The 23,815-nt window shown below is 46.8% G+C and overlaps 1 protein-coding gene across 1 annotated transcript in view; it reads left to right on the top strand.

Moving 5' to 3' along the window:
* The first annotated feature begins 6,760 nt into the window (after positions 1-6,760).
* Positions 6,761-23,815, top strand: part of ANXA2 (annexin A2) — a 53,439-nt gene continuing 36,384 nt past the window's right edge. The window contains exons 1-2 of the mRNA XM_009004986.5: positions 6,761-6,811; positions 20,102-20,160. Coding sequence (XP_009003234.1) covers positions 20,113-20,160 — 48 coding nt within the window. The 5' untranslated portion in view covers positions 6,761-6,811; positions 20,102-20,112. The remainder of the gene's footprint in view (positions 6,812-20,101; positions 20,161-23,815) is intronic.

Here is a 23,815-nt window from a genome sequence, read left to right as displayed (position 1 = left end):
GAAACACATATTGTATTGCCGAGTTAGGGGTTTTTTTCTATTATCAGATACTTAGCAGTAAATACATTTGCATTTTCTACAAAATTAGATGGAGAAATGCTGCCAGGAGAAACAATAGAGGCTGATCGAGTTTGAAATATTCATCCCCTGACATGCCAACCTGTAATGCAGTGAAATGTGCTGAGTTAAGGATAAGATGCTTACACTTCAGGAAGCATCCCCGTATTCCAGTGGGTTGCTGCAAGAATCATCATGACAGAGTGGGCACTGTAGCCAAATCCGTTTTCATAATGTTTTATGCATCTGTATTGAAACTTAGCATTCCAGCAAGATACCGTTTTGCGCTTCCATTCTGCTTGTTCTTGTATCTAGCACTATATTTTAGAAATCTGTCCATGTCGGAACATACTGATCTTCTCCATTCCTTTCAGCAGTTTCATTCCGCTGAACAGATACTTTAAAATTAATATAGCCTCATTGGGGTGTTTTCATCTTAAAACGATGATATAAATGTCCTTACACACATATTGTTATGGTCACGTAGAGCTGTCTCTTCAAGATAGCTTTCTTGAAGCAACATTACTGCATCAAGGGGCATGAGTATTTTAAATTATTGATAGACACTGACAAATTGCCCTCCCATCAGTAACATAGGAGAATTTCCATTTTGCCCATTTTCACCACACTGAATACTATATCTTTCAATTTTTGCCAGGTGAGTTTAAGTATGAACAAAGGCAAGGTAATGTGTTTATGGAGAAAAATCTGATAGTAACAGGTTCTGGGTAAGATGATTTCATCACAAAGAGGAAACAGCCAAATGCCCGTCCTCAAGAAGCTCTTGCCTAATTGCTGAGACCAACAAATTAGAAAATAGCAATGCAGGGTGACAACTGCAAGAGGAGAGGTATATTTTTAAAATGCCAAGGGAAATAGCCAAATCTGCCTTGGGAAAGGCTTTGCTCTGCAGGAGAAAATAACATTTACTCTGAGGATTCATGGATGAGGCAGTTCACCACTGAGGAATGCAGGAAAGGGCATCCAGCAGGAAAACAGGATGGAGGAAGGTACAGAGGCATGAATGAGCCTGGCCTGTTCCAGCAGTGGCACATGGAGCAGTGAAGTGTGAAGATGTGGGGGATGAGGCTTCCCAGGTACGTCAGCCCTGCTGGGAAGTTTCTGGAGAGGGGTCGTATCAGAATTATGTCTCAGAAAGAGAATTGTGGCTGCCTCGCAGAGTGAATGGAGACTAAAACTGTCTGTTACAGCTGAGAGACACTGAGGTCACTGCAGGTTTTTCCCTGAAAATGCCTCCAAACAAAACAGACATTGTGGTTTGTCCATACCAACAGTACTCTATGTGGAAAAGGAATCCTTTTCCTCTTCTTCTGGCCATGTCTTCAAATAGAAATAAATGCATATACTGATTGTATATAACAGGGTCAAGGAAATAATAGCATTATGTTAGTGGGTGTCTAAACTGTACAATGTAGCGGGGGTCTGGTGTCATCCTGTATCTCACTGAAGGAGTGGTGGTATCTGAGAAATATGATGTAATAGACAAGCCAGTAGATGGAGAGACAGAAAAACAGATTCTGGCCTCAGCTCTGTTTCTTACTAGTTTAAGGATTGCAATAGAGGGTCTGTAAAGATGGTTGCCAACAATTCCTTCCACCCACATTCTTGCATGTCACTTTCTCTATGAAGAGATGGAGTCTATTTCACTTTCCGTTGCATCTGGGTTATGTGACTTGCTTTGACCAACTTATGCTGGAATTCTATTAGAATGCATTGGAAGTGACACTGTTTTAGTTCTAGGTCTGGAAGCTTCCACTTTAACATTTTTTTTTTTTTTTGAGACCAAGTCCGGCTCTCTTGCCCAGGCTGGAGTGCAGTGGCACGATCTCGGCTCACTGCAACCTCTGCCTCCTGGGTTCAGGTGATTCTCCTGCCTCATCCTCCCAAGTAGCTGGGATTACAAGCGCGCCACCATGCTAAGCTAATTTTTGTATTTTTGTAGACGCATGCAGGCCAGGCTGGTCTCGAACTCCTGAACTCGTGATCCACCTGCCTCGGCCTCCCAAAGTGTTAGGATTATAGGCATGAGCCATTGCACCTGGCCCACTTTCACTTCTTGAAAGCCCGCAACTATCCTGCTGGAGAGAGGCCCTTCTGGATCTGTCAGCCTCATTTGGGTCTTCCTGGCTAAGACAAGCACAGATGAGCCCACCCAGTGAACTCCACCTTTTGCAGAATCATGAACAAATAAATGGTGGTGGTGGTTTTAAACCTCTGTGATTTGGAGGAGGTTGATGTTATGGTCATAGGTGAATGAAACATAAACGGGCACCTGGATTTGGGGTGCTGCTGTAACAAAACCCTAAAATATGTGCCATTGACTTTACTGCCAGCTGGTAACTAGAGAGATGACTTAGTGGAAGATGGAAGAGCAGGAAGGCAGTTGTTATGGCCTGGGGAATGGAGAAGAGGCACACTCTATCACGTAGTGGCAGGATATCTGACATTGCTGTTGCCTGTGGTGACACGAATGTTAGAATATGTGCCATCAAACTTGTGGATATAGCCGAGGAGGTTTTCAGGTAAAATGCTGAAAAGTGCCAGTGGGTTTCATTTAGCTGCTTAAAGGGCAAAAGATCTGTTTGGTTTTCAAGCAGAATTCTAGCCAGTGAAATGTTTGCAAAGTAAGAAATGGTATCTGGAGAAAGATCAAATCACGGTGTGGCTATAAAGACTCCAAGAAAGATTTGTTGTGGTGCTTCGAAGACCATCTCAGGGCTTCTAAGAAACTTGAGTGCATTGTCCCACTGTAGCGTGACATGTAATGCAGAGACAGATCGATTAAAATAAATGAATGTGAATCTTGGAACGTGGAATTAAACCTCAGCAAGATTTACATAATAAAGTTTTTGAGAAAATTGTATATACATTTTGGAGCATGGTGTGAACCTTAGTAAGATATAGAAAATCCACATGGTTTTTAAGATACTTGTATTAATGAAAGAACTCCCACCTTAAACCAGAAACAGTTCAAAATGAAAAGAGGTTTCTAGACCTTTCACTTTCTACTGGCATGAATGAAGCAGACTGAGAGAGCTGTTCAGCTACAAATATGGGCCATTCTTAAGAAAAGGAAATGCATTTCAAAGGGAGGAGCCTCGATGTCAGAGGGCAAAGCCAGATTTCGAGTAGAGCAATGGATTAAAACAAGGATCAGCAAACTACAACCCACAGGGGAAATCCCGCCTATCGCTCGTTTTTGCACAGCCTGTGAGCCAAGAGTCCTGGCACCTTCAGCTTTTTCTTCTAGAAGGCTGGCTGCCATGATTACCGTGTTGTAGCAAAAGAGGAGAACCTGGAGGATGAGAGACCAAGGAAGAGAAAGGCCCAGCCTGCCCTCTGTCATTCTAGCAATCCCAGCTCAGGCAGCAGACAAATGAATGAAGCTGCTTTCAATCTTCCAACCCCAGCTAAACTACCCAACCTAATATGCTGTGGAGGAGCAGCAAGCTGTCCCCACTGGGTCCTGCTTAAACTGCAGAATCACAAGCAAGTAAATAGTTATGTTTTAACCCCTAAGTTTTTGGGGATAATTTGTTATACTGCAAAAGTAACTGATATGAGGGTCTTGGGTGTATTATTTAATACCTGGACTGGGCAGAAGATTTTAATTTGGACTTCAAATTCTTCATATATAAAAATCAAGAGCCAGGTATAGTAATTCACACATGTAATTCCAGAACTTTGAAAGGCCAAGGTAAGTGGATCCCTTGAGCCCAGGAGTTCGAGACCAGCCTGAGCAGCATGGCAAGACCTTGACATCTCTCTAAATAATGGAAAAATTAGCAGGGCTTGGTGTACGGGCCTGTGGTCCTAGCTACTCAAGAGGCTGAGGGGAGATGACTGCTTGAGCCTCGGCAGTCAAGGCTGCAATAAGCCCTGATCACACCATGCATTCCAGCCTGGGTGACAGAGTGAGACTGAAACTAAAAAAAAGCAGTAAGGCCAGGAGTGGTGGCTCATGCCTGTAATCCCAGCACTTTGTGAGGCCCAGGCCGGCAGATCACCTAAGGTTGGGAGTTTGAGACCAGCCTGACCAACGTGGAGAAACCCTGTCTCTACTGAAAATACAGAAAAAATTAGCCGGGCATGGTGGTGCAGGCCTGTAAATCCCAGCTACTCGGGCGGCTGGGGCAGGAGAATCACTGGAATGTGGCAGGGGGAGGTTGCAGTGAGCCAAGATCGCAACAAGAGTGAAAATCCATCTCAATAATAACAAGAGTAAAAATCAAGTATGGGGCAATTTAATCTCTAGGGTCCTTGTCTGCTCTAACATTCTATTCAGTGAATAATTGTATTCTATCACTCTTATCACATTTAGTGAGTGCCTACCATCGCTAGCTAGGCGCTAGTGGAGGCACTGAGTGCAGCAGATAAAGTGTGAAGACAATATGGACTACAGCAGACAATTTGAGGGCTGACGTAAATATTCTCCCCACCGTGGCAGGGGATCCGGGAGGTGGGAGTGGGAGGGGCGGTCGGTGGGGGCGGGACGGTGGGGAGTAGAGTTCTCTGACTAACACTCAAAAGATCTTTTATACTGGCAGAACTGGCCACACATTCCTCGGAAATAGCCTACTATGACCTTTTTTTTTCTTTGAGCTGGAGCCTTGCTCTGTCGCCCAGGCTGGAGTGAATGGCGCAATCTCAGCTCACTGCAACCTCTGCCTCCCAGGCCCAAGCGATTCTCCTGCCTCAGCCTCCTGAGTAGCTGGGATTACAGGCACCTGCCACCGCGCCCATCTAATTTTTGTATTTTTAGTAGAGATGGGGTTTCACCATGTTGGGCAGGCTGGTCATGAACTCCTGATCTCAGGTGATCCTCCCACCTCAGCTTCCCAAAGTGCTGGGATTACAGGTATGAGCCACCATGCCCAGCCGAACTATGATTTCTAATCAAAAGCTCCATTTTTATGATAACATCAGTGCACATTTCTTTCGAATGAAGCAAAGCCTGGTGATTGTACAAATCTATGGAAATTTGGATTTGCTGCATGCCCAAGATGAGCACAAAATTCTTTTGGACATTTGATGGCTTTTATATATTCCATATGATTTGATTAAATTTTATCTTCTGTGAAGGGCCTATCACAGCACAGGTCACACCAAACAGGCAATAAACATTGTTTCTGCCTTTGAAGCTTTCAGGCTATATTGAAGAGCTATAAATGTAAATCAGTAATTGCACCCAAAATGTTGTTTTATTTTCTATTTGGCCCTGCGGTAGGGCCCGTCGTGTATACTTCCTCATGAAAGCGCTGGGTAACAGAGAGCTCTGGGTGGCTTGCTAAGAGACTCCAGCTGTGGCCGACTTTCCCCTGTCTCACTCCAGGACAGTGAGCAGAGCACTGAATGTCTGTTGGCCTTATCGTTCTCTGATTCCCAGGAGTGAATTGACGCTCAACTGGAAAGTTAAAATGGACATGAAGAGAAATGGGAGATTAAAACACAGAATCCTCAAAAGCAGAAAAAAAGCTGCAGGAAGTGAGCGTGCAAGGAGGGATTTAAAAGACGCTGTGAGGGGTTCTTACCATAGCTTTCCTGCTAGTTTGAGGTTTTGAATACAGTATTTGCGTCGTCACACATACAACAAATACGTGTTAGCCCGCACATTGCCAACGTGACTCTTGGAGGAAAATCGAGAAACAGCAAAACCAGGCAAGAGAGTTGGGTAAACGGCTACAAGAAACACACACACACCAACACACACAACGAGGCTGTGCAAGACACACACCCACCCACACCCCAGTTGCAAGAAACACAAAACCCAGCTGCAAGAAACACACACACACCAACACACACAACGAGGCTGTGCAAGACACACACCCACCCACACCCCAGTTGCAAGAAACACACACACACACCCGCAGCAACATACACACCCAGCAGTCAAGAAAGAAGGACAGGAGGAAAGTAATATGTTGAAACTCCGGGTCCAAAGCCATGGGCCCACCCAGCCCAGGACCGCATGCCACGAGGCGCGGAGAGGAGAGAGCACAGCCGTACTAGGGAGAGGGGCGCCTCCCGGGGCGCGACTGAGGCGGCATCTTGGCTCGCGGCTTCGGCCTCCCAGCGCGCTCGGAGGCCGGGGCAGCCCTGGCTTTGCAGCACAGGGCGAATCTCCCTCCCTCCCGGCGCGGCCCCCGGGAACTGGCGGCCAGAGATGAATCTGACATGTTGCAGACTCCCCAAGGTAATGGTGCGCTGGATGCCAACAGCCCCAGCTCAGGGGAGTCCAGATTTATGCTTGTTGGAACAATTCTTTCCTCCATTGCATTATCGCCAAAAAAAAAAAAAAAAAAAAAGCCACTTAACCATGCCCGGAGTCTACTTCTAAAGTCTTGCTAATTTATTAACCCAAGCCGAGGCTGAGAGCTCGACGTGGCACTTAAGCAAAACGAGGAAAGGAGGAAGAAGCCGGGCCCCTATGGGCCTGCGGGCAGCCTAGGCCGGGCTTTCTCCCAGGGCAGGGCCAGGGGTGCGGGGGCCGCTCCCGTATGGCGCGGCTCGGGAGCGTTTCAGGGCGCGGTCCCTGCGGGCCCGCGGGCCGGGGTGAGTCACCCTGACTCGGGGTGGGAGCGGGCCGGGGGTGGGGGGTAGAGGCGGGGCGGGGCGGGGCGGGCCTCGCCTCTCCGGGAGGAAGCGGCGGGTTATAAAAGCCCCACCCAGGCCAGCGGGCTCCGCTCGGCATCTGGGGACGCTCTCTGCTCTCTGCTCTCGGCGCCCGGCCCAGGTGAGCGAGGCGCGCCCTGCCTGCCCGCTAGCGGGGTGTGGAGACGCTGGGAACAAGGGCACGGCCTGGCAGGGAGGCTCGGGCGAAGGGTCCCGGAGGCCGTCGGGGGGCAAGGGGCTGAAGGGTCCGCCCGCACTGGAGAGTCTTTGGGGAGGGGGGCGCAGGGGCAAGGTGTGCGGGGCACGGGTGAGGGGCCGCCGGCGTCCGGGCCGGGAGGGTGCAGGGCCCAGGCGAGGGGTGTCGGGCTGCCCCTTGAAGTCCTCGCAGGAACGGGGAGACGCGGCGCGGGGAGGGGGCGGAGGGCGGCCCTGCATTCCAGAAGCGCCGGGCGCCGCGAGGCAGGGTGTGGCCACCCGGGGAGCCGGTGGGCTTTCCACCGCCCTCGAGAAAGTGCCCCCATCTGTTCTAAGTGACTGTACTCGGAGCAAACGTGCGCTTGTGCACTGGAGCCGACCCGCAGGAGAGCAGTGCGGGAGGATGAGAGGGGCGAGTGCGTAGACACCACCGCCCCCCACGAAAGGAAACAGGAAAACGCCCGTTCATTCCCGTTGGTCTAGAGGATCTTGTGGGATAGCACCTTCGGATTTCACTCTTCCTGGAGACTTTTCCTCTTGGTTGAACACATTGGCCCCAGGAAGAGAGTGTCCCCCATGATTCTGCGGGGCGGGTTGTCCTGACTGTTACCGTGATGTGGCAATGAGTCAGGAACTGAGGGTACAGAAAAGGGCGTGGCCCCGGGGCCGCTGTCTCCTGGAGGCTCGGTGCAGCTGGCCCCAGGGCTGGCGTGGAAGGCTTGGGTTCCCTCAGCTGGCTGTTGAGAAGAAGGAGGGGAACACCTTTCTTTATCTGGGAGAGCGACTTAAGGATGCCTATTCTTACCACCACCCAAACAGGGTTTCAAAAAGTCATTCAAAAATAAATGTGTAAAGCACACAGAAAACACTCAGTGCTGTGCAAATGCCAAGTCTCATTTTTGTAGTCAGATTGCCATTTGAAAGCTGTGGGTGTTCCCAGTCTGTGTGTAAAAGAGCAGTGGCCTCATGGGTGCACGCCGGGCCATTACCAAGAACCTCAGGCTGTTGGTGTGCAAGGGCCTGGGCCCCAGACTGTAGCGATGGATTCTCTTCTTGCGTGTGTGCTGCTGTGCCTGCCTGTCTGGAACTCGGTGACTTGGAATGCGGAGTGCCCCCTCCCATTGAAACTGTGTTGCCGAAGGCGCTGACCTTCCCAGTCCAGCCCTGAAAACCCTATTTAACATGCCCTTCCTAAGTACGGGGATGGTGCTGGGGAGGTGGAGGGTAGTGAGGGGCGGTATGTTTTTGAGATTTACACTGAGTAAATTAATTTAATTGAAACACTATGTCTTTGCCTCTGTTCCAGTTTCTTTTTCACCTTCCACCTCCTTAGAGACGCTCTTCTGTGTCCTATTACAACAGCTGTCCAGGCTGGTCCACATTCCTTCCTCCTTCCTCCCCCTTCCCATTTCAGTGAACCAAACCGGTATCCAGCTAGAGACCAGCAAATTGAAACAATATTCATTAAGTTAGGAATGGTTGGTGGTCCAAAGATCCTCAGCAACCTAGAGGAGTTATTTAAAAAAACAATGCTGGGTGTGGTCCGGGGCCTGTAGTCCCTGCTACTCACGCTGGAGGATCGCTGGAATCCAGGAGTTCAAGGCCAGTGTGAGCCATATAGCAAGACCCCAGCCTCAAAAAATAAAGACATAAAATAATTTTTTTAAAAAAACCTCATTCACCTAAACAGATCTATAATTTATAGAACTCAAAGCTGTGGAGTCAGAAAGTGATCATATTCAGGCAATATCAAGAAATATTTTAGGTAAGACCAACACAGCCGAGGTGTCCTTGATTTCTTCCCTTCGTCTAAGCCCGTCTAGTATCGAAAGGTTTCAAGGGTTTCTCCAAAAGAGCGTTGAATCTGCAGTGGAAGGGTGTGACCGTCTGTGTGCATTTTTCCAATTGGAAGGTTATGATTTGGAGACCACCTACATTTTGTATTTCTTGCAGTGCCAAGTAGCCTGCCTGTGGTAAATGCCCAGGAAACATTGCTGACTCACTGACTCTGATTAGGGGCCCAGTCTTGCACCGGAGTCTCAATATTTAACCTCTTGTGTCTTTGAGCTATTAACCTATGGTATTGATTGACATTAAGCTTGCAGTCATGGCCGTTAGTTTCCCGGCTAAGTTCTGATTTAAGTAGTTTTCCTGGCATAGTAGCATATGCTTCTGTAATTGCTATTGATTTTGAGGGCAGTAGGCTCTTCCTGCAGCATCAGGCCTAGAATCTGCCACCACCACATTGCCGTCGCGAGCCTTTGTTCTCACTCTTGTGCAGAGCCTCAGCCGCGGGACCATTTTTCATTGAGGGAGAGTGGGAGTGTCACGAAAGGTGTCTCAGGCTCTAGTGGGCTGCTTTAAACAACGATTTATTCCACAGCATATTCATCACCTACTGTGTTCTACCCACAGTGGGCGCTAGGGATACAGCAGTGAACAAAACAGACTCCCCTTCCCCCCCCGCCACCCCCAAATCTAGCGGAGAGAGAAAGAAAAGAGACAAATAAGTGAATTGTTGGGTTTTAAACTGTATTTTCCCAAATTAATACTAGTTTCCAAACGTGGTGGGTGTTCATTTCGCCTTTAATCCGGCTGTTCCACAGACCTGAGCGTCATTTGCCTACCTCAAGGAAGTTTTGCTTACAGTTATGGTGTCTTAAGTTGCCTTCCACATTCATCTGTGAGGATTAAATAGAAATGCAATGTTCCAGGCCAGGCGCAGAGGCTCACGCCTGTAATCCCAGCACTTTGGGAGGCCGAGGCGGGTGGATCACGATGTCAAGAGATCGAGACCATCCTGGTCAACATGGTGAAACCCCGTCTCTACTAAAAACTCAAAAAATTAGCTGGGCACAGTGGCGCGTGCCTGTAATCCCAGCTACTCAGGAGGCTGAGGCAGGAGAATTGCCTGAACCCAGGAGGCGGAGGTTGCGGTGAGCCGAGATCACGCCATTGCACTCCAGCCTGGGTAGCAAGAGTGAAACTCCATCTCAAAAAAAAAAAAAAAAAATGCAATGTTCCTCTTTTTCTCACATATGAATCCTCTGACTTCATTTTCCCTGGTGCCACACCCTATTCTAGTTGTAGGCCACAGCAAAGGAAATTCCAGTTCTTTTAAAAAAATTCCACCCATTCACTGCCTGGTATGTTTTTTCTTCTGCTGTTGCCAGAGGCAGTTCATCTACTTTGCCAAGGGACAGGTCAGCAGTAGGGGTCAGGAGAGGCCCGTATTTGTTCTTCTGGGTGGTTCCACCGAGATTACTTCCAAATCTCCCTTCTAGGGTACACCCTAAAGCTTGTTTTGTTTTGTTTTGAGAGGGAGCCTTGCACTGTCTCCCATGCCAGAGTGCAGTCGCAGGATCTCTGCTCACAACAGCTTCCACCTCCCAGGTTCAAGCGATTCTCCTGCCTCAGCCTCCTGAGCAGCTGGGATTACAGGCGCACACTACCATGCTGTGCTAATTTTTGTATTTTTAGTAGAGAGGGGGTTTCATCATGTTGGCCAGGCTTGTCTCCAACTGCTGATCTCGAGTGACCTGTCAACCTCAGCTTCCCAAAGTGCTGGGATTACAAGCGTGAGCCTTCATGCTCAGTCCACCCTGAAGCTTTTAAGCCAGCTGAGTTCAACCTTGTTAGACCACAAGTTAGTAGCACCCAAGTGGCCTGAGTTTTATCCCAGGTATGGTGTAGAAAGCTCTGATTCTAGGGAGTGGCTGTGACTTGGAGCCCTTTGTCTCCCTGCCACACCCCGGCTGCACACCCTCAGCTCAGAGGAAATCAGAGTCCTAAGGCTGCTCATACATCCTGCCTCTTTACTGTCTTCTTGCCAGGAGTTGTAGGTTACAGTTCCAGGTTGTCCTATGGACAGAAGTAGGACCCAAGCGGCCCTGACAGTGCAGAGGTGGGGGCCGTGGGGGCCGTGGCTATATGTTGATAAGAGGCTGCCCTGAAGTGATCCGCTGGGCTTTGCTAAGATTTGCAGAAGTTGGTGATTTAAGCCTCCAGCTCTGAATGTGTGGAGCGGGAACTAGATTTGAAATGTCCAGTTCTGAGGAGGAGAAAGAAAATTGAGGAAGGAGAGGGTGTTGAAAAAGAAGAAAAAAACACTTTGTATTATAGAAAGACCCATTGTATGTAAACCATCCCAAGATGAAATTGAATGCCCATCCTGGGCCAGGCAACTGTGCTCAGACCTAGGAAGAAACAGGAAGGGGTAGGTCGGAAACCCTGTGTGCAGATAATATGGAAGACAGACTTTACACACAACTCTAATGTTGCACAGACACACAAAGAGCGGCAGAAGCACAGGGCGAGGGGGTGTGTGAGAAAGGCGACACTGGCCATTTGCTATATCTAAGGACTCATTCAGATACCAGCTAGTGAAGATTGAGGTTCCCGGTGGAGGGAACGTAGAAAGGGCTGAGCTTGTTTGGGGAAGAGTTAACAGTCCAGTTAGCTCTTTTGCGCAGGATGAGTGTATACGTGTGTGTGTGTGTGTGTGTGTGTGTGTCTGTGCGTATTTAAGGAAAGGTAGGTAAATTCCACAGTGTGGAAGATCTTGAATGCTGACTTCAGACTCTTTTCTGTAGGTGGCCAGGCCCTGTTGAAAGTACAGTATGCGGGCCATAAAACACTGAAATGGAGTTGTAGACTCAAAGGCCTGGATTTCCCAACCCTGAAAGTGCTTCATGCCAAGTGACATCATTCTTCCTGCCGGTCTCTTTCCACCCACTCCAACCCCAGATCAGGAGACCGGCAGAGAGAGGCTGTGGGAGCGTGAAGCTCCAGCGAGTCAGTAGGGAGCAAACAAATATTGATTCAGATCAGGCCACAGAGACAAGCTAGAGCAAGTGCTATGTGTCCCTCCTGCTCAGTTTGATCAAGGCCACTGGGCTGAATTCCAGGAATTCCGGGCAATGAGTTGGCCCGGTGACTCCGTCATTAATCAAGACCATAAAACCAAGGAGAAGAGTATGTGCTCTCAAAAAGGACCTGTTAATACAGATGCATTAGGTGGGCGGAGGATGGAGTACAGTGGGAACCCCCTCCCACCCAGCACACCAGCACATGCTTTTTTTTTTTTTTGGTTTAAAATTCCAGTGTGGCCCGTAGACTGTGTGTCCAGGACTGTGGACAGTAAGAGCTTTGGCGGGGAAGCCCAACTCTCCACCCTCCCACCCTCACCCATTTTTTGCTTTAAAACCTTCATTTGAATCATCTAGTCCTGAACTGATTCATCACAGTTGCTAAGAATCTGTTTTGTGGTAACGGATCAACAGTCCACGTTTAAACTGTGAAGTGGGTGTGTCCACGAAACTGCTGGATCAGACTCAGATTTGCCTGTGCAGACCAGCCCTGTCGCAGCATGCTTTTGTTTGTTTGTTCAAATAACCATTTGGGCTTTCTGGGGCTGGTTCTTCGTTCAGTTCAGTAGAACGTGTTTTTACTATTTGAAGGGCTGACTTTTAAGTTTTCTTTTGTTTGTTTTAACCTTTTTTTTTTTTTTTTTTTTGAGACGGAGTTTCGCTCTTGTGACTGAGGCTGGAGTGCAATGGCACGATCTCGGCTCACTGCAACCTCCGCCTCCTGGGTTCAGGCAATTCTCCTGCCTCGGCCTCCCGAGTAGCTGGGATTACAGGCACGCGCCACCGTGCCCAGCTAATTTTTTGTATTTTCAGTAGAGATGGGGTTTCACCATGTTGACCAGGATGGTCTTGATCTCTTGACCTCGTGATCCACCCGCCTCGGCCTCCCAAAGTGCTGGGATTACAGGCGTGAGCCACCGCGCCTGGCCTGTTTTAACCTTTTTGTAAACTTCTTTTTAAGAGAGAAGTTAAAACTGCTTCACTTATCTTTTTTTTTTGGTAACTGCACTTTTGGAGTGAAGCAATAAAAGACAGTAAAATCTATAAACCCTTCAATTGTTAGGTTGGTGCAAAAGTTATTGTGGTTTGTGCCATTAAAAGTAATGGCAGTGACTTTGGCACCAAGCTAAATATCTTTAATAGAGTTTTCCTGTTAAATGTAATGACTTGTTTCTCAGCCACTGTACGGGTTTCATTAATGATCAGCCTTGCACTGGGAGCTTTTCTAGCCAGGCATTCACTGTCCCATTTGTCAGTCTTCTGGAGGTAGAAGAAACGGTTGTTTTCTTTAGGGTGGGGCCAAGTGACCTATTTTCCTACCCAAGTGGTGAATGATTTTAAACCAGTTTGTGGTGGGTGTGGCTCTTTCAGTAAGTCTTCCTGTACCTCTAGTTTATTTTCTTAAACAGAAAAGCTTTCTCTGATAAAGGGCCATTTTAATGATGTTGTCTAGGACCCAACCTTACCTGGGAATGGAAGGCACTGGTTTGTAGATATACTTACCAACAGATTTAATTTGCTGATTTTTTTTCTTGTTTGGGAGTTGAAAGCAGCTGGGTGAGGCTGAAGTGTTGGAAGGAGTGGTACAAACTGCCATTTTCATGTTCTTTAGAGAAGTCTGCCAGAAAAGGAGTGCTGGTTCTGCTTTTAATGGATTTATGCATTTTACATAGTGATGAGTGTGTAGAGGTGGAACTGTCTCACGGCATGTAGACTTCATTTTTTATTTTCATTCAAAACAATAGGTGCACTAAAGTCAGAGTAGTTGTTTTCAGTAAGGAAGTTCTGCCTCCAGAGGCCGGTCATGGTGGCTCATGCCTGTAATCCCAGCACTTTGGGAAGCCAACATGAGCAGATCATGAGGTCAGGAGTTCGAGACCAGCCTGATCAGCATGGTGAAACCTGATTTCTACTAAAAATACCAAAAGTAGCCAGGCGTCATGGCGCATGCCTGTAATACCAGCTACTCGGGAGGCTGAGGCCAGAGGATTGCTTGAACCCAGGAGGGAGAGGTTGCAGTGAGCCGAGATCGCGCCACTGTACTCCAGCCTGGGTGACTCCCATCCATCTCAAAAAGTAAACAATTAAAAAGAAATCCTGCCTCCAGAGCAGATGTTTTGGGGAACAAATATGAGTACCGAGTCCCAGTTGCTTTGGCGTATAGGTTCCTCAATATTTCCATAGGGAAGCTTCACTTTGCAGGATTCAGGGACTTATATTTTAGGCTCCCCACAGGGCACCCCACTGGACATGGCTCATTTTCAAGCCTGTGCTCTTGTTCTGCTGCCACCCCGTGGTGTTATTCCTCTTCCCCTCTCCCCAGACCTGCCCTCCTGCTTCTTGGCTGGAGCCTCCTGCGCGGTGATTCACCCTTCTCAGCCTAGGCAGTCAGCACCTCTTGTTAAGCTCTTAACTAATCCGGCTCTGGTGACTATCATCTTTCTCTCTGTGTCTTAATCTCTTGGAATGAAGAACCACTGTGGTGAGGTTGTAAGGGTATTGGCCCCGGAGACTGGGGATCTGGGTTTTGGCCCTGCCGCAGCTATCTGGCTGACCCTGGGCTATTCTGTCAGTGTGTCACAGAGGAATGAAGGGAAGAGAGCTCAGAGGTGCTGCGGGGTGGGAGTCTGCATTTCACCGTTTTATAAGTGTCTTTTAAATCCTTTAATATAGTGCAGGCCCAGCGTATGCTTGTTAGGGGTTCGTTGGTTAATTCTTTGAGAATTACCAGTGTTTGTAACCTGCAGCAGCACTGCCAAGACTCATTTCCTGCTTTCAAGCATAGCAGCGCACTGACACATTCCCATTCGTGAAAGGTACCATATTAAAGGAATGTTTTAACAAACGATGAACTGTAGAGCCAGCTGTTGTTCCTTGTAGCGAAGAATCGATCACATACAAAATGACTTTGCATTGCTAGGGGATTTGATGGAGGGAAGAAGAAAGCACTGTCTTTTACTTCTTTTTGTTTGTTTTGTTTTTTGGACATAACCTCAGTGTTTTATTGTCCTCATAAGAAAACAAAAGATGACACTTAGAACCGGATCACTTGGCCCTTTCTTTTGTTATCTCCTCCCAGTTGAAAATGTTTTCATGTCTTAACAGCCAGCATTTTCTTAGATCTGCCGTTGGCCTCAGCACAGTCTCCTTTGTAGTTTTAGCCATTTTCCAGAAAATTGGCTTAGGCTGCCCACCATAGCCTATAGCCCACCATAGCCTGTCACTCTGCTTCCTGTCCTAACACCGCTTTCCCTGCGCATGCAGGGAGTCCTTGCCCTTCCGGTATTGTGCCCCTTTGCGGGGTTTCTGCTTGCCACACTTCCTTTAGAGAGGCCAGTGGGTTTTAGGAATGTTCACCGTGTTTTCGGAATGCTGTCAGCATGGGAGGAAAGAGCCCATGCTTTATTTCTGGGGTGAAAATGTTTGCTGTTTAACTCAAATGAAGTAGGAGATCTGTATGTGGATACAAAAGGCACCTGCATGGGGTAATGTCAGATTTCATAGATACTGCTTTGTGGTAAGTGTGACTTTGTGGTTATTGTGACATTTGTGTTTTTTTTTTTTCTGCAGGATGATTGTACATAATATAAGTAGGAATCTCATACAAAATAGCAACTCATTGTTTTCAAGTTGATTTAGCACCTAGTTTTGGGTTTTTTGTATTTTTAGTAGAGATGGGATTTCCCCGTGTTAGCCAGGATGGTCTCGATCCCCTGACCTCGGCCTCCCAGAGTGCTAGGATTACAGGTGTGAGCCACTGTGCCCAGCTTAGCACCTACATTTTGTAAATACTCTGTTTCTTTTTAGACAGAGTCTTGCTCTGTCACCAGGCTGGAGTGCAGTGGTGCCATCTCAGGGCACTGCAACCTCCACCTCCCAAGTTCAAGTGATTTTCCTGCCTCACCCTCCCAAGTAGCTAGGACTACAAGCATGCACCACCACACTCAGCTAATTTTTATATTTTTAGTAGAGACTGGGTTTCACCATGTTGGCCAGGATGGCCTCGATCTTCTGGCCTTGGCCTCCCAAAGTGCTGGGATTACAGGTGTGAGCCACTATACCTGGCTATGATACTCTTACATCTGTAGGGGGCCTGGGACTATGTAGGGAAGATGAGGTCAACCATATACTCCCTAGTGCTTTGAATTATACTGATGCTTTCACCATTCGAATACTTGGCACATGGAGGGCACTTAAAAACATTCTGCTGAACGGATGAATGAAGTGGTGTCAAAAAGCACCCTGGCACTGAAAGGCAAGAGAGAGTTCTGTGCAGCAGGGGTCGTGGTGACCCAGTTGGAGCAGAGGCTAAAGTAGGGGTGACTGCAGAGAGGCAAGTTACACTTTGCGGAGTAAACAGAAGGCACTGAGGTTGGATTCTGATGCTCATCTTTGAAGGCTGGGCTCTGCCGGCGTAAGAGGAAGCCACAGAGGACTGATTTCCAGTGATTTTGACGAGATTAAATAGAGAGGTTTAGTTGTGGTGCCATGCAGGCCTGATCTGATGAAAGAGCAGGACAGTTATGAATGGTGAAATGGGAAGGAAGACGTGTTGGGCTTTTAACGGCCTCCTCAAGGTGTCGTGGCTGTGGGAGCAGAATTCACATGAGTGGAGAGTGGAATGAAGCCTGCCGGATGGTCTTTGATCTGCACGGTCCTGGGGAGTCTCACATGGGGCACCGTTAGGAGCAGTCTACAAAGCCGGCGCTCAGAGCTTGAATGGCAACTTGAAAGACCAACACAATGAAAAGTTAGCGTGCCTCTAGTCGAGACTGTCTAAACATCAGAACCGAGGTGAGGTACCTGATTCAATAAACGAGTAGAATTTCATCTACACCCTCTAAGTGGAAACAACTCTGTTTTGCCACGCTGACTTGCTGGCCCCCTGTTGTTGCATTTTTATTTCTTGCCTGTTTATGGTAGAGACTAGAATTCTGCACAGCAGATGACAGCGATTTATCCTCTGCTGCAGTCCTGGTCCGGTTCTGACTGAGTCCAGGGGTGATAGTTAAGGCCAGGGCTTACGAGGTTTGAGGTCCATCCTGGGAATTTCACCTCTGGTTTGGTAATTCTCAGGCTGAGGAATACCGATGAGACCCTCTACAATGTTTTTTGGTCCACATCGAAGTTGGAGATTTCTTCTCTGTCAAGAAGACTGGCATCCTGGGTAACTTAATGAGAGATCATCTCTACTGGAAAAAACAAACAAACCAGGAGTAGTGGCACATACCTGTAGTCCCAGCTACTTGGGAGGCTGAGGCAGGAGGATCTATGGAGCCGTGAAAACCAAGGCTGCAGTGAGCTATGACGGCACTATTGCACTCCAGCCTGGGTGACAGAGAAACCCTGTCTTAAAAAAAAGAAAAATAAAAAAACAATAAAAAAGCCAGTCATGGTGGCTCACCCCTGTAATCCCAATGCTTTGGCAGGCTAAGGTGGAAGGATTACTTGAGCCCTGGAATTCAAGACCAGCCTGGGCAACATAGTAGGACCTTGTCTCTACTGAAACATTAAAGGAAGAAAAGAAAAGAGAAAAAGAGCATGAAGACTCAAATTAGTGACTGTTACAAAGGTTTTGGGATTTAGATTAGGAAATGGCTCTCTGGGTTCCTCTAGACCAGTACTGCCCAATAGAGGTAGAATGTGAGCTGCAAATATTGAAAACTTTCTAGTAGCCACATTAAGAAAGGCAAAGTAGATGGGTTAAATTAAATGGAAATAAGATATATTCGGCATGTCACAGTTGTAATCGTAATATATGGTCAATATGTAAATGATTGGGCTGGAGACAGTGGTTTATGCCTATATTCTCAGCGCTTGGGTCACTTGAGTCTAGGAGTTTGAGACCAGCCTGGGCAACATAGCAAGACCGACCCTGCCTTTACCAAAAAAAAAGAAATTATTTATTTATTTTTTTGAGACGGAGTTTTGCTCTTGCTGCCCAGGCTGGAGTGCAGTGGTGCGATCTCAGCTCACCACAACGTCTGCCTCCCAGATTCAAGCAATTCTCCTGCCTCAGCCTCCTGGGTAGCTGGGATTACAGGCAGGCGCCACCACCCTCGGCTAATTTTGTGTTTTCAGTAGAGACAGGGTTTCACCATGTTGGTCAGCCTGGTCTCAAACTCCTGACCTCACGTGATCCCGCCCACTTTGGCTTCCCAAAGTGCTGGGATTACAGGCATGAGACACTGTGCCTGGCCCAAAGAAATTATAATGAGAGATTTTAAAAATAGATTTTTCATATTAAGTCCCCAAAATTCAGTATGTCCTTTACACTTACAGCACATCTCAGTTTATACTGACCATATTTCAGATGCTTTGTAGCCACGTGAGACTGGTGGTCACTGTATTGGATGGTTCTGCTACAGAGCACGACGTTGTAGAATTGTCTCCATTTTTTAGGACAGGTTTAGGTTCATGGCAAAGTTGAATGGAAAATACAAAGGACGCCCATGTTCTTCTGTTCCCACACACCTACAGCCTCCGCACCATCAACATCCTGCGCAGGGTGGTACATTTGTTAGAACTGACGGACCTACATACTCCAAAGTCTGTAGTTTATATTAGCATTCACTTATAGTGTTGTACAGATGTATGGCATGCATTCACCATTACAGTACTTTATAGAATCATTTCACTGCCTTAACAATCCTCTGTGCTCTACCTAAACCCTGATCTTTTTGCTGTCCCATCATTTTGCCTTTCCCAGAATGGTATGAAGTTGGAACCATACAGTACGTTAACTTTTCAGTTGCCTTCTTTCATTTAAACTTTATAGAATCATTTCACTGCCTTAATAATCCTCTGTGCTCTACCTATTCATTTCCTCCTCCCCTAAACCCTGATCTTTTTGCTGTCCCATCATTTTGCCTTTCCCAGAATGGTATGAAGTTGGAACCATACGGTACGTTAACTTTTCAGTTGGCTTCTTTCATTTAGCAACGTGCATTTTCGGTTCCTCTGTCTTTTCATGGCTTGACGGCTCATTTCTTTTCAGTGCTGAATAACATTCCATGTCTGAATGTACCAGAGTTTATTTCTAGAGCAATGCTTTTTATATTTTCCCAGAGACAGAGTCTTCCTCTGTCACCCAGGCTGGAGTGCAGTGGCATGATCTTGGCTCATTGCAACCTCCGCCTCCCGGGTTCAAGCAATTCTTCTCCTGCCTCAGCCTCCTGAGTAGCTGGGGTTACAGGCACGTGGCACCATGCCGGGCTAATTTTTGTATGCTTAGTAGAAACGGGGTTTCACCATGTTGGCAGGCTGGTCTTGAGCTCTTGACCTCGTGACCCACCATCTCAGCCTCCCAAAGTGCTGGGATTACAGGCATGAGCCACTGTGCTCGGCCCACTAATGCTTTTTATAAACCAGAATTATACCCCATCAGTGGGACACATGGGGGTGGGGAAGCTGTCTGAGAGTTGTGAGTGTGGAAGAAGCAGATAATCTTTGACTGGCTGACTTTTCACTGTGCGTAAAAAGCTTCTGTGAGCATTAAGAGAGGAGTGATCTAGGAGAATCTTGCAAAGATATATCCTTCACGTTGATGACCTGTCTCGTCTCAGTTGAGACAGATTTACTGACAGTTGAGCATGCCTTTTTGGCAGGGATTAGGTGTATCAATTCCAAGAACTGTGTGATTGCAAACCTGGAAAGCCAATTCATCAGGCTATTGTTTTGCTTCCCAATTAAGTATATTAACTGGAAGAAGATGACTTCATTTCAGCCATTTCGAATCTTAAATAAAACAGACTCAGTCCTTTATGGAATGAGTTCAGGTCAGAAACTCTGTCCGTCGTCTTTCTCATAAATAGTTGAGTATCTTCCAAGCATCATTGGACTAAGAAAGTAATTACAGATAATAATAAAGGTTCCAATTAAGAATTAGGGCCACACGAAAATGCTGCTAATTTTAGTTCACATCGTAGCTTTCAGGTCCGTCTCCATATGTTTAATTACTTGTGAGAAATACAGAAGCAGTGTCTGCTTTGGCAAGCTCGTCACCTTTTATGGGAAGTAGAAGACTCAGTTTTGTCCCGTCTGAACAGGTTGCGTTAGCCTTGGGGAACATTTTGTCTTTGTGTTCACAAATCAGTGTCCCAGGTGCTGTTCACACAGGGGAAGAGAACGCCGGGCCGGCTCAGTAGTCCATCCCAACCCAAGGCAGATCATCTCTGAGCTTTAGATTTTTTTCAATCATAACATGGGAATTGCATCTACTTGCAAAAATTACTCTAATATTCTCAGATGAAATGATCCAAGGAGTAGAAATTAGTGTAATGAATCACTGTGCTTCAGGGTAAAGGAAAGCCTGTTCATAAATACTTCTTGTGGTTCTTTTTTCCCAGCTTCCTTCGACATGTCCACTGTTCACGAAATCCTGTGCAAGCTCAGCTTGGAGGGTGATGTAAGTATCACTTTCACTGCAGGTTCTGCCGATCAGACATCTCACTGGATAGCCACGTTACTCTCTCTTTGTACATCTAAGGAAGGCAGGGACAATCCAGACAGGCATCATTTGGTTCCTCCCCTTTCTCAGTGCTTCAGCGGTTCCTAGTTTCAATTCGAAGGAAATATCATGGCATTGGAAACTTTGCTTGGCATCACGTTAAAACTGGGCAGCGTTAGTGACACTGGAATGGCTGGAGTTTTATTTTGCCATACCTAGCATGTCATTGGCAATAATTGTTATGATGATACATGACTTTTAATGTCATGCCCCTGGATTTTATTACTGGTTGGCGTAAGCTACAGTCATGTCAAAAACAATTCTGCATCTTTTGGATTTCTTACAGTGTCTAGGATGTTATTCCAGATGGGGACCTATGTTTTTAAAAATTTAGCACCTGGAAAAGATTTTCTTCAAAAAAGTTGGGATATTTCTTTTAAAAAACCAAGAATATAATGATATTATTATAATTCATCTGTTTCCTTTTTAGCTTTGGCTATTAGGGAGCTCAGAATTAAATTCAATTTTCTTTTATTTTCATTTATTTTTTATTTTATTTTATATTTAAGACAGAGTCTCACTCTTCACCCAGGCTGAAGTGCAGTGGCACAATCTCAGCTCACTGCAACCTCTGTTTCCCTGGTTCAAGTGATTCTCCTGCCTCAGCCTCCTGAGTAGCTGGGACTATAGGCACCCACCACCACGTCTGGCTAATTTTTTGCATTTTTGGTAGAGACGGGGTTTCACCGTACAGCCAGGATGGCCTTGATCTCCTGACCTTGTGATCTGCCCTCCTCAGCCTGCAAAAGTGCTGGAATTACAGGTGTGAGCCATTATGCCTGGCCTAAATTTGATTTTCTTTCATAGGAAATATGTGAACCTAGAAATTCTGATGCATTTGTTTCTTCTTTTTATATATGTAATTAAACATTTTAAGCTATATGTAAAATTAAAATGATTTCAAATACTTTTAGAATTAAGGGGAATATTATGAATATATAAAATAGTGATACTATACGTCTTCTGGGTCATCTTGGCAGAAATGGCTTTTACACAAACTTAGCACTGATATTGATTTGTAGCCTTATTCTATGGATCTTTCAAAATATGCTTTGATTGAAATTAAAATGCAGCCAGCCGGGTGTGGTGGCTCACGCCTGTAATCCCAGCACTTTGGGAGGCCGAGGCGGGTGGATCACGAGGTCGGCAGATCGAGACCATTCTGGTCAACATGGTGAAACCCCGTCTCTACTAAAAATACAAAAAATTAGCTGGGCACGATGGCGCATGCCTGTAATCCCAGCTACTCGGGAGGCTGAGGCAGGAGAATTGCCTGAACCCAGGAGGCGGAGGTTGTGGTGAGCCGAGGTCGCGCCATTGCACTCCAGCCTGGGTAGGAAGAGCGAAACTCCATCTCAAAAAAAAAAAAAAAAAAAAAGAAATTAAAATGCAATGAATCACTCAACAGAGGGTTGACAGTGACTTGGGTCACCTGGTGCGAGACCGTCTGTATTGTGCATGGCACTTGCCATCAAAATGTTCAAACTAATGGAGCCTATGCAAGTGCAGGTTGTATGGAGTATAACGCCTACAGAGTTTTAAACAAACCTTTTTCTGCTGGGCGCAGTGGCTCACACCTGTGGGCAGATCATGAGGTCAGGAGATGGAGACCATCCTGGCTAACTTCATGAACCTCCATGTCTACTAAAAATACAAAAAATTAGCTGGGCATGGTGGCGGGCACCTGTGTAGTCCCAGCTGCTTGGGAGGCTGAGGCAGGAGAATCGGTTGAACCAGGGAGGTAGAGGTTGCACTGGGCCGAGATCGTGCCACTGCACTGCAGCCTGGGTGACCAAGCGCGACTCCGCCTCAAGAAAAAAAGTATTTCTCTTCTTGAAATGTGTGCATGCTGTTTTTGGCAACAATCCAAACTGCATGTTGAGGTCAAATTCAGGTGTTAAATAATTTGCTTCTCTAATGGACTTAGACTGTTTTTGTTAATAGGTTTTGTGAGACGACTTTTTGTTTAGCCCCTGAAGTTACCCTGCTTTAGTATATATTTCTGTGTGTGGACAGATGGGGCAGAAACAGGAAATGTCACTTGTTCCCCCGTAGTTTAAGGAAAGAAGAGATAACTCAACTTTGCTTCATTAATTTGATTTTAGACAAGTGGATTTTATAGGTAATAGGTTCAGTTGTCTTTTTAGTTTCATTTCCAGAGACACTATAAAATTACATAGAAGTGTTCCCGACTCACTGTTGTTTTTGGAACAAGGCAAAATACCTCCTGGTAAATGCGGTCATACATGATCTGGCTCAGTGGCTGCCTGCCTGCCTTGTAAATAACTGATGGCACTCTTAATAAATGGGAAAATGTTTTTCCTTAGATTTCATCCACATTTTGTAGCTACCATAGCAAACACACTGAGTAGATCAGAAGAGCACTTGGCTTTTTCATCAGGTTCATCTCAATGGAAAGTTTAAGTGATGAAATTAGATGGAACAGATTTTGGTAATGCATTGCGTTTCCGAGTTATAAATATTAACTGGACTGAAGATTTGGACAAGAGAGTCCTCACAAGTGCATTTGGAAACATCTGTCAAATACTGAACTTGGATTTCTGACATGTCAGGGAGACATCTAGGAGGAAGGCCTCTTAGTTGCTCACTGGTACAAACTCAGGGCTCACTGGTACAGTCTCAGCGCGGGTGCTGGGTGGCTCACAGTGTGATGCCTGTGGGTGGGGAAGTAACTCAGGCTATCTTGGTCTTTTCACTCTTCACAGAACACTGCAGCAAAGCCAGATCATCACATTATATGGGCATTGTGTGCTGGGGGGCTGGGGGTGGGTTGCAGGATGGGAGCCTTGACGTTGAGGGTGGGCAGTGATGCTTCCTCCACCAGCCATCAGCCAACCACAACCACCTTGTCCATCCTCTTTGTGTGCTCTTTGCTTTGGGACTGGGTAGCAGGGAGAGGGAAAACTATAAGAGCATTTCAGAGAAGAAGGGAAGTTAATACCTTGAAAGGAGAACCGATGTAGAAGCATCTGTTGTCCTTACCCCAATCTGGAGTGGGAGAGCTCCTCTCTGTCACATCAGGAAGGATAATGAGCTTTGAAAAGCACTGAAAGGCCGGGCATGGTGGCTCACACCTGTATTTCCAGCACTCTGGGGGGCCAAGATGGGAGGATCACTGGAGCCCGGAGTTCAAGACCAGCTTGGGCAGCGTGGTGAAATCCTGTCTCTACAAAAAAATACAAAAAAATTACCTGAGTGTGGTGGCGGATGCCTGTAATCCCAGCTACTGGGGAGGCTGATGTGGCAGGATCACCTGAGCCCAGGAGGCTGAGGCTGCAGTGAGTCATGATCATGACTGCACTCCAGCATGGGCAGCAGAGTGAGACCCTGCCTAACAAAAGAAAAGCTTTGGGAAAGGAAGAGGCTGTGGTTTAAAGGACAGTAGGAAATCCTAGGAAGAGTGGAGGGTGTAGGCAGAAGGGATGGTGTCATGAAGGCAGAGGGAAGGCTACAGAGGAGAGAAGGGAGAAAGACACAAGGAGGATGTGTGCCGTCAGGCCAGAGCTAGGGGCCATGGGGGCAGAAGTAGAGG

This window comes from Callithrix jacchus, chromosome 8 (genome assembly GCF_049354715.1).
Source record: "Callithrix jacchus isolate 240 chromosome 8, calJac240_pri, whole genome shotgun sequence".
NCBI classification, from domain to species: Eukaryota; Metazoa; Chordata; class Mammalia; order Primates; family Cebidae; genus Callithrix; species Callithrix jacchus.
Note: the sequence above shows the minus strand (reverse complement) of the source record. Positions and strands in the feature narration are given on the sequence as shown.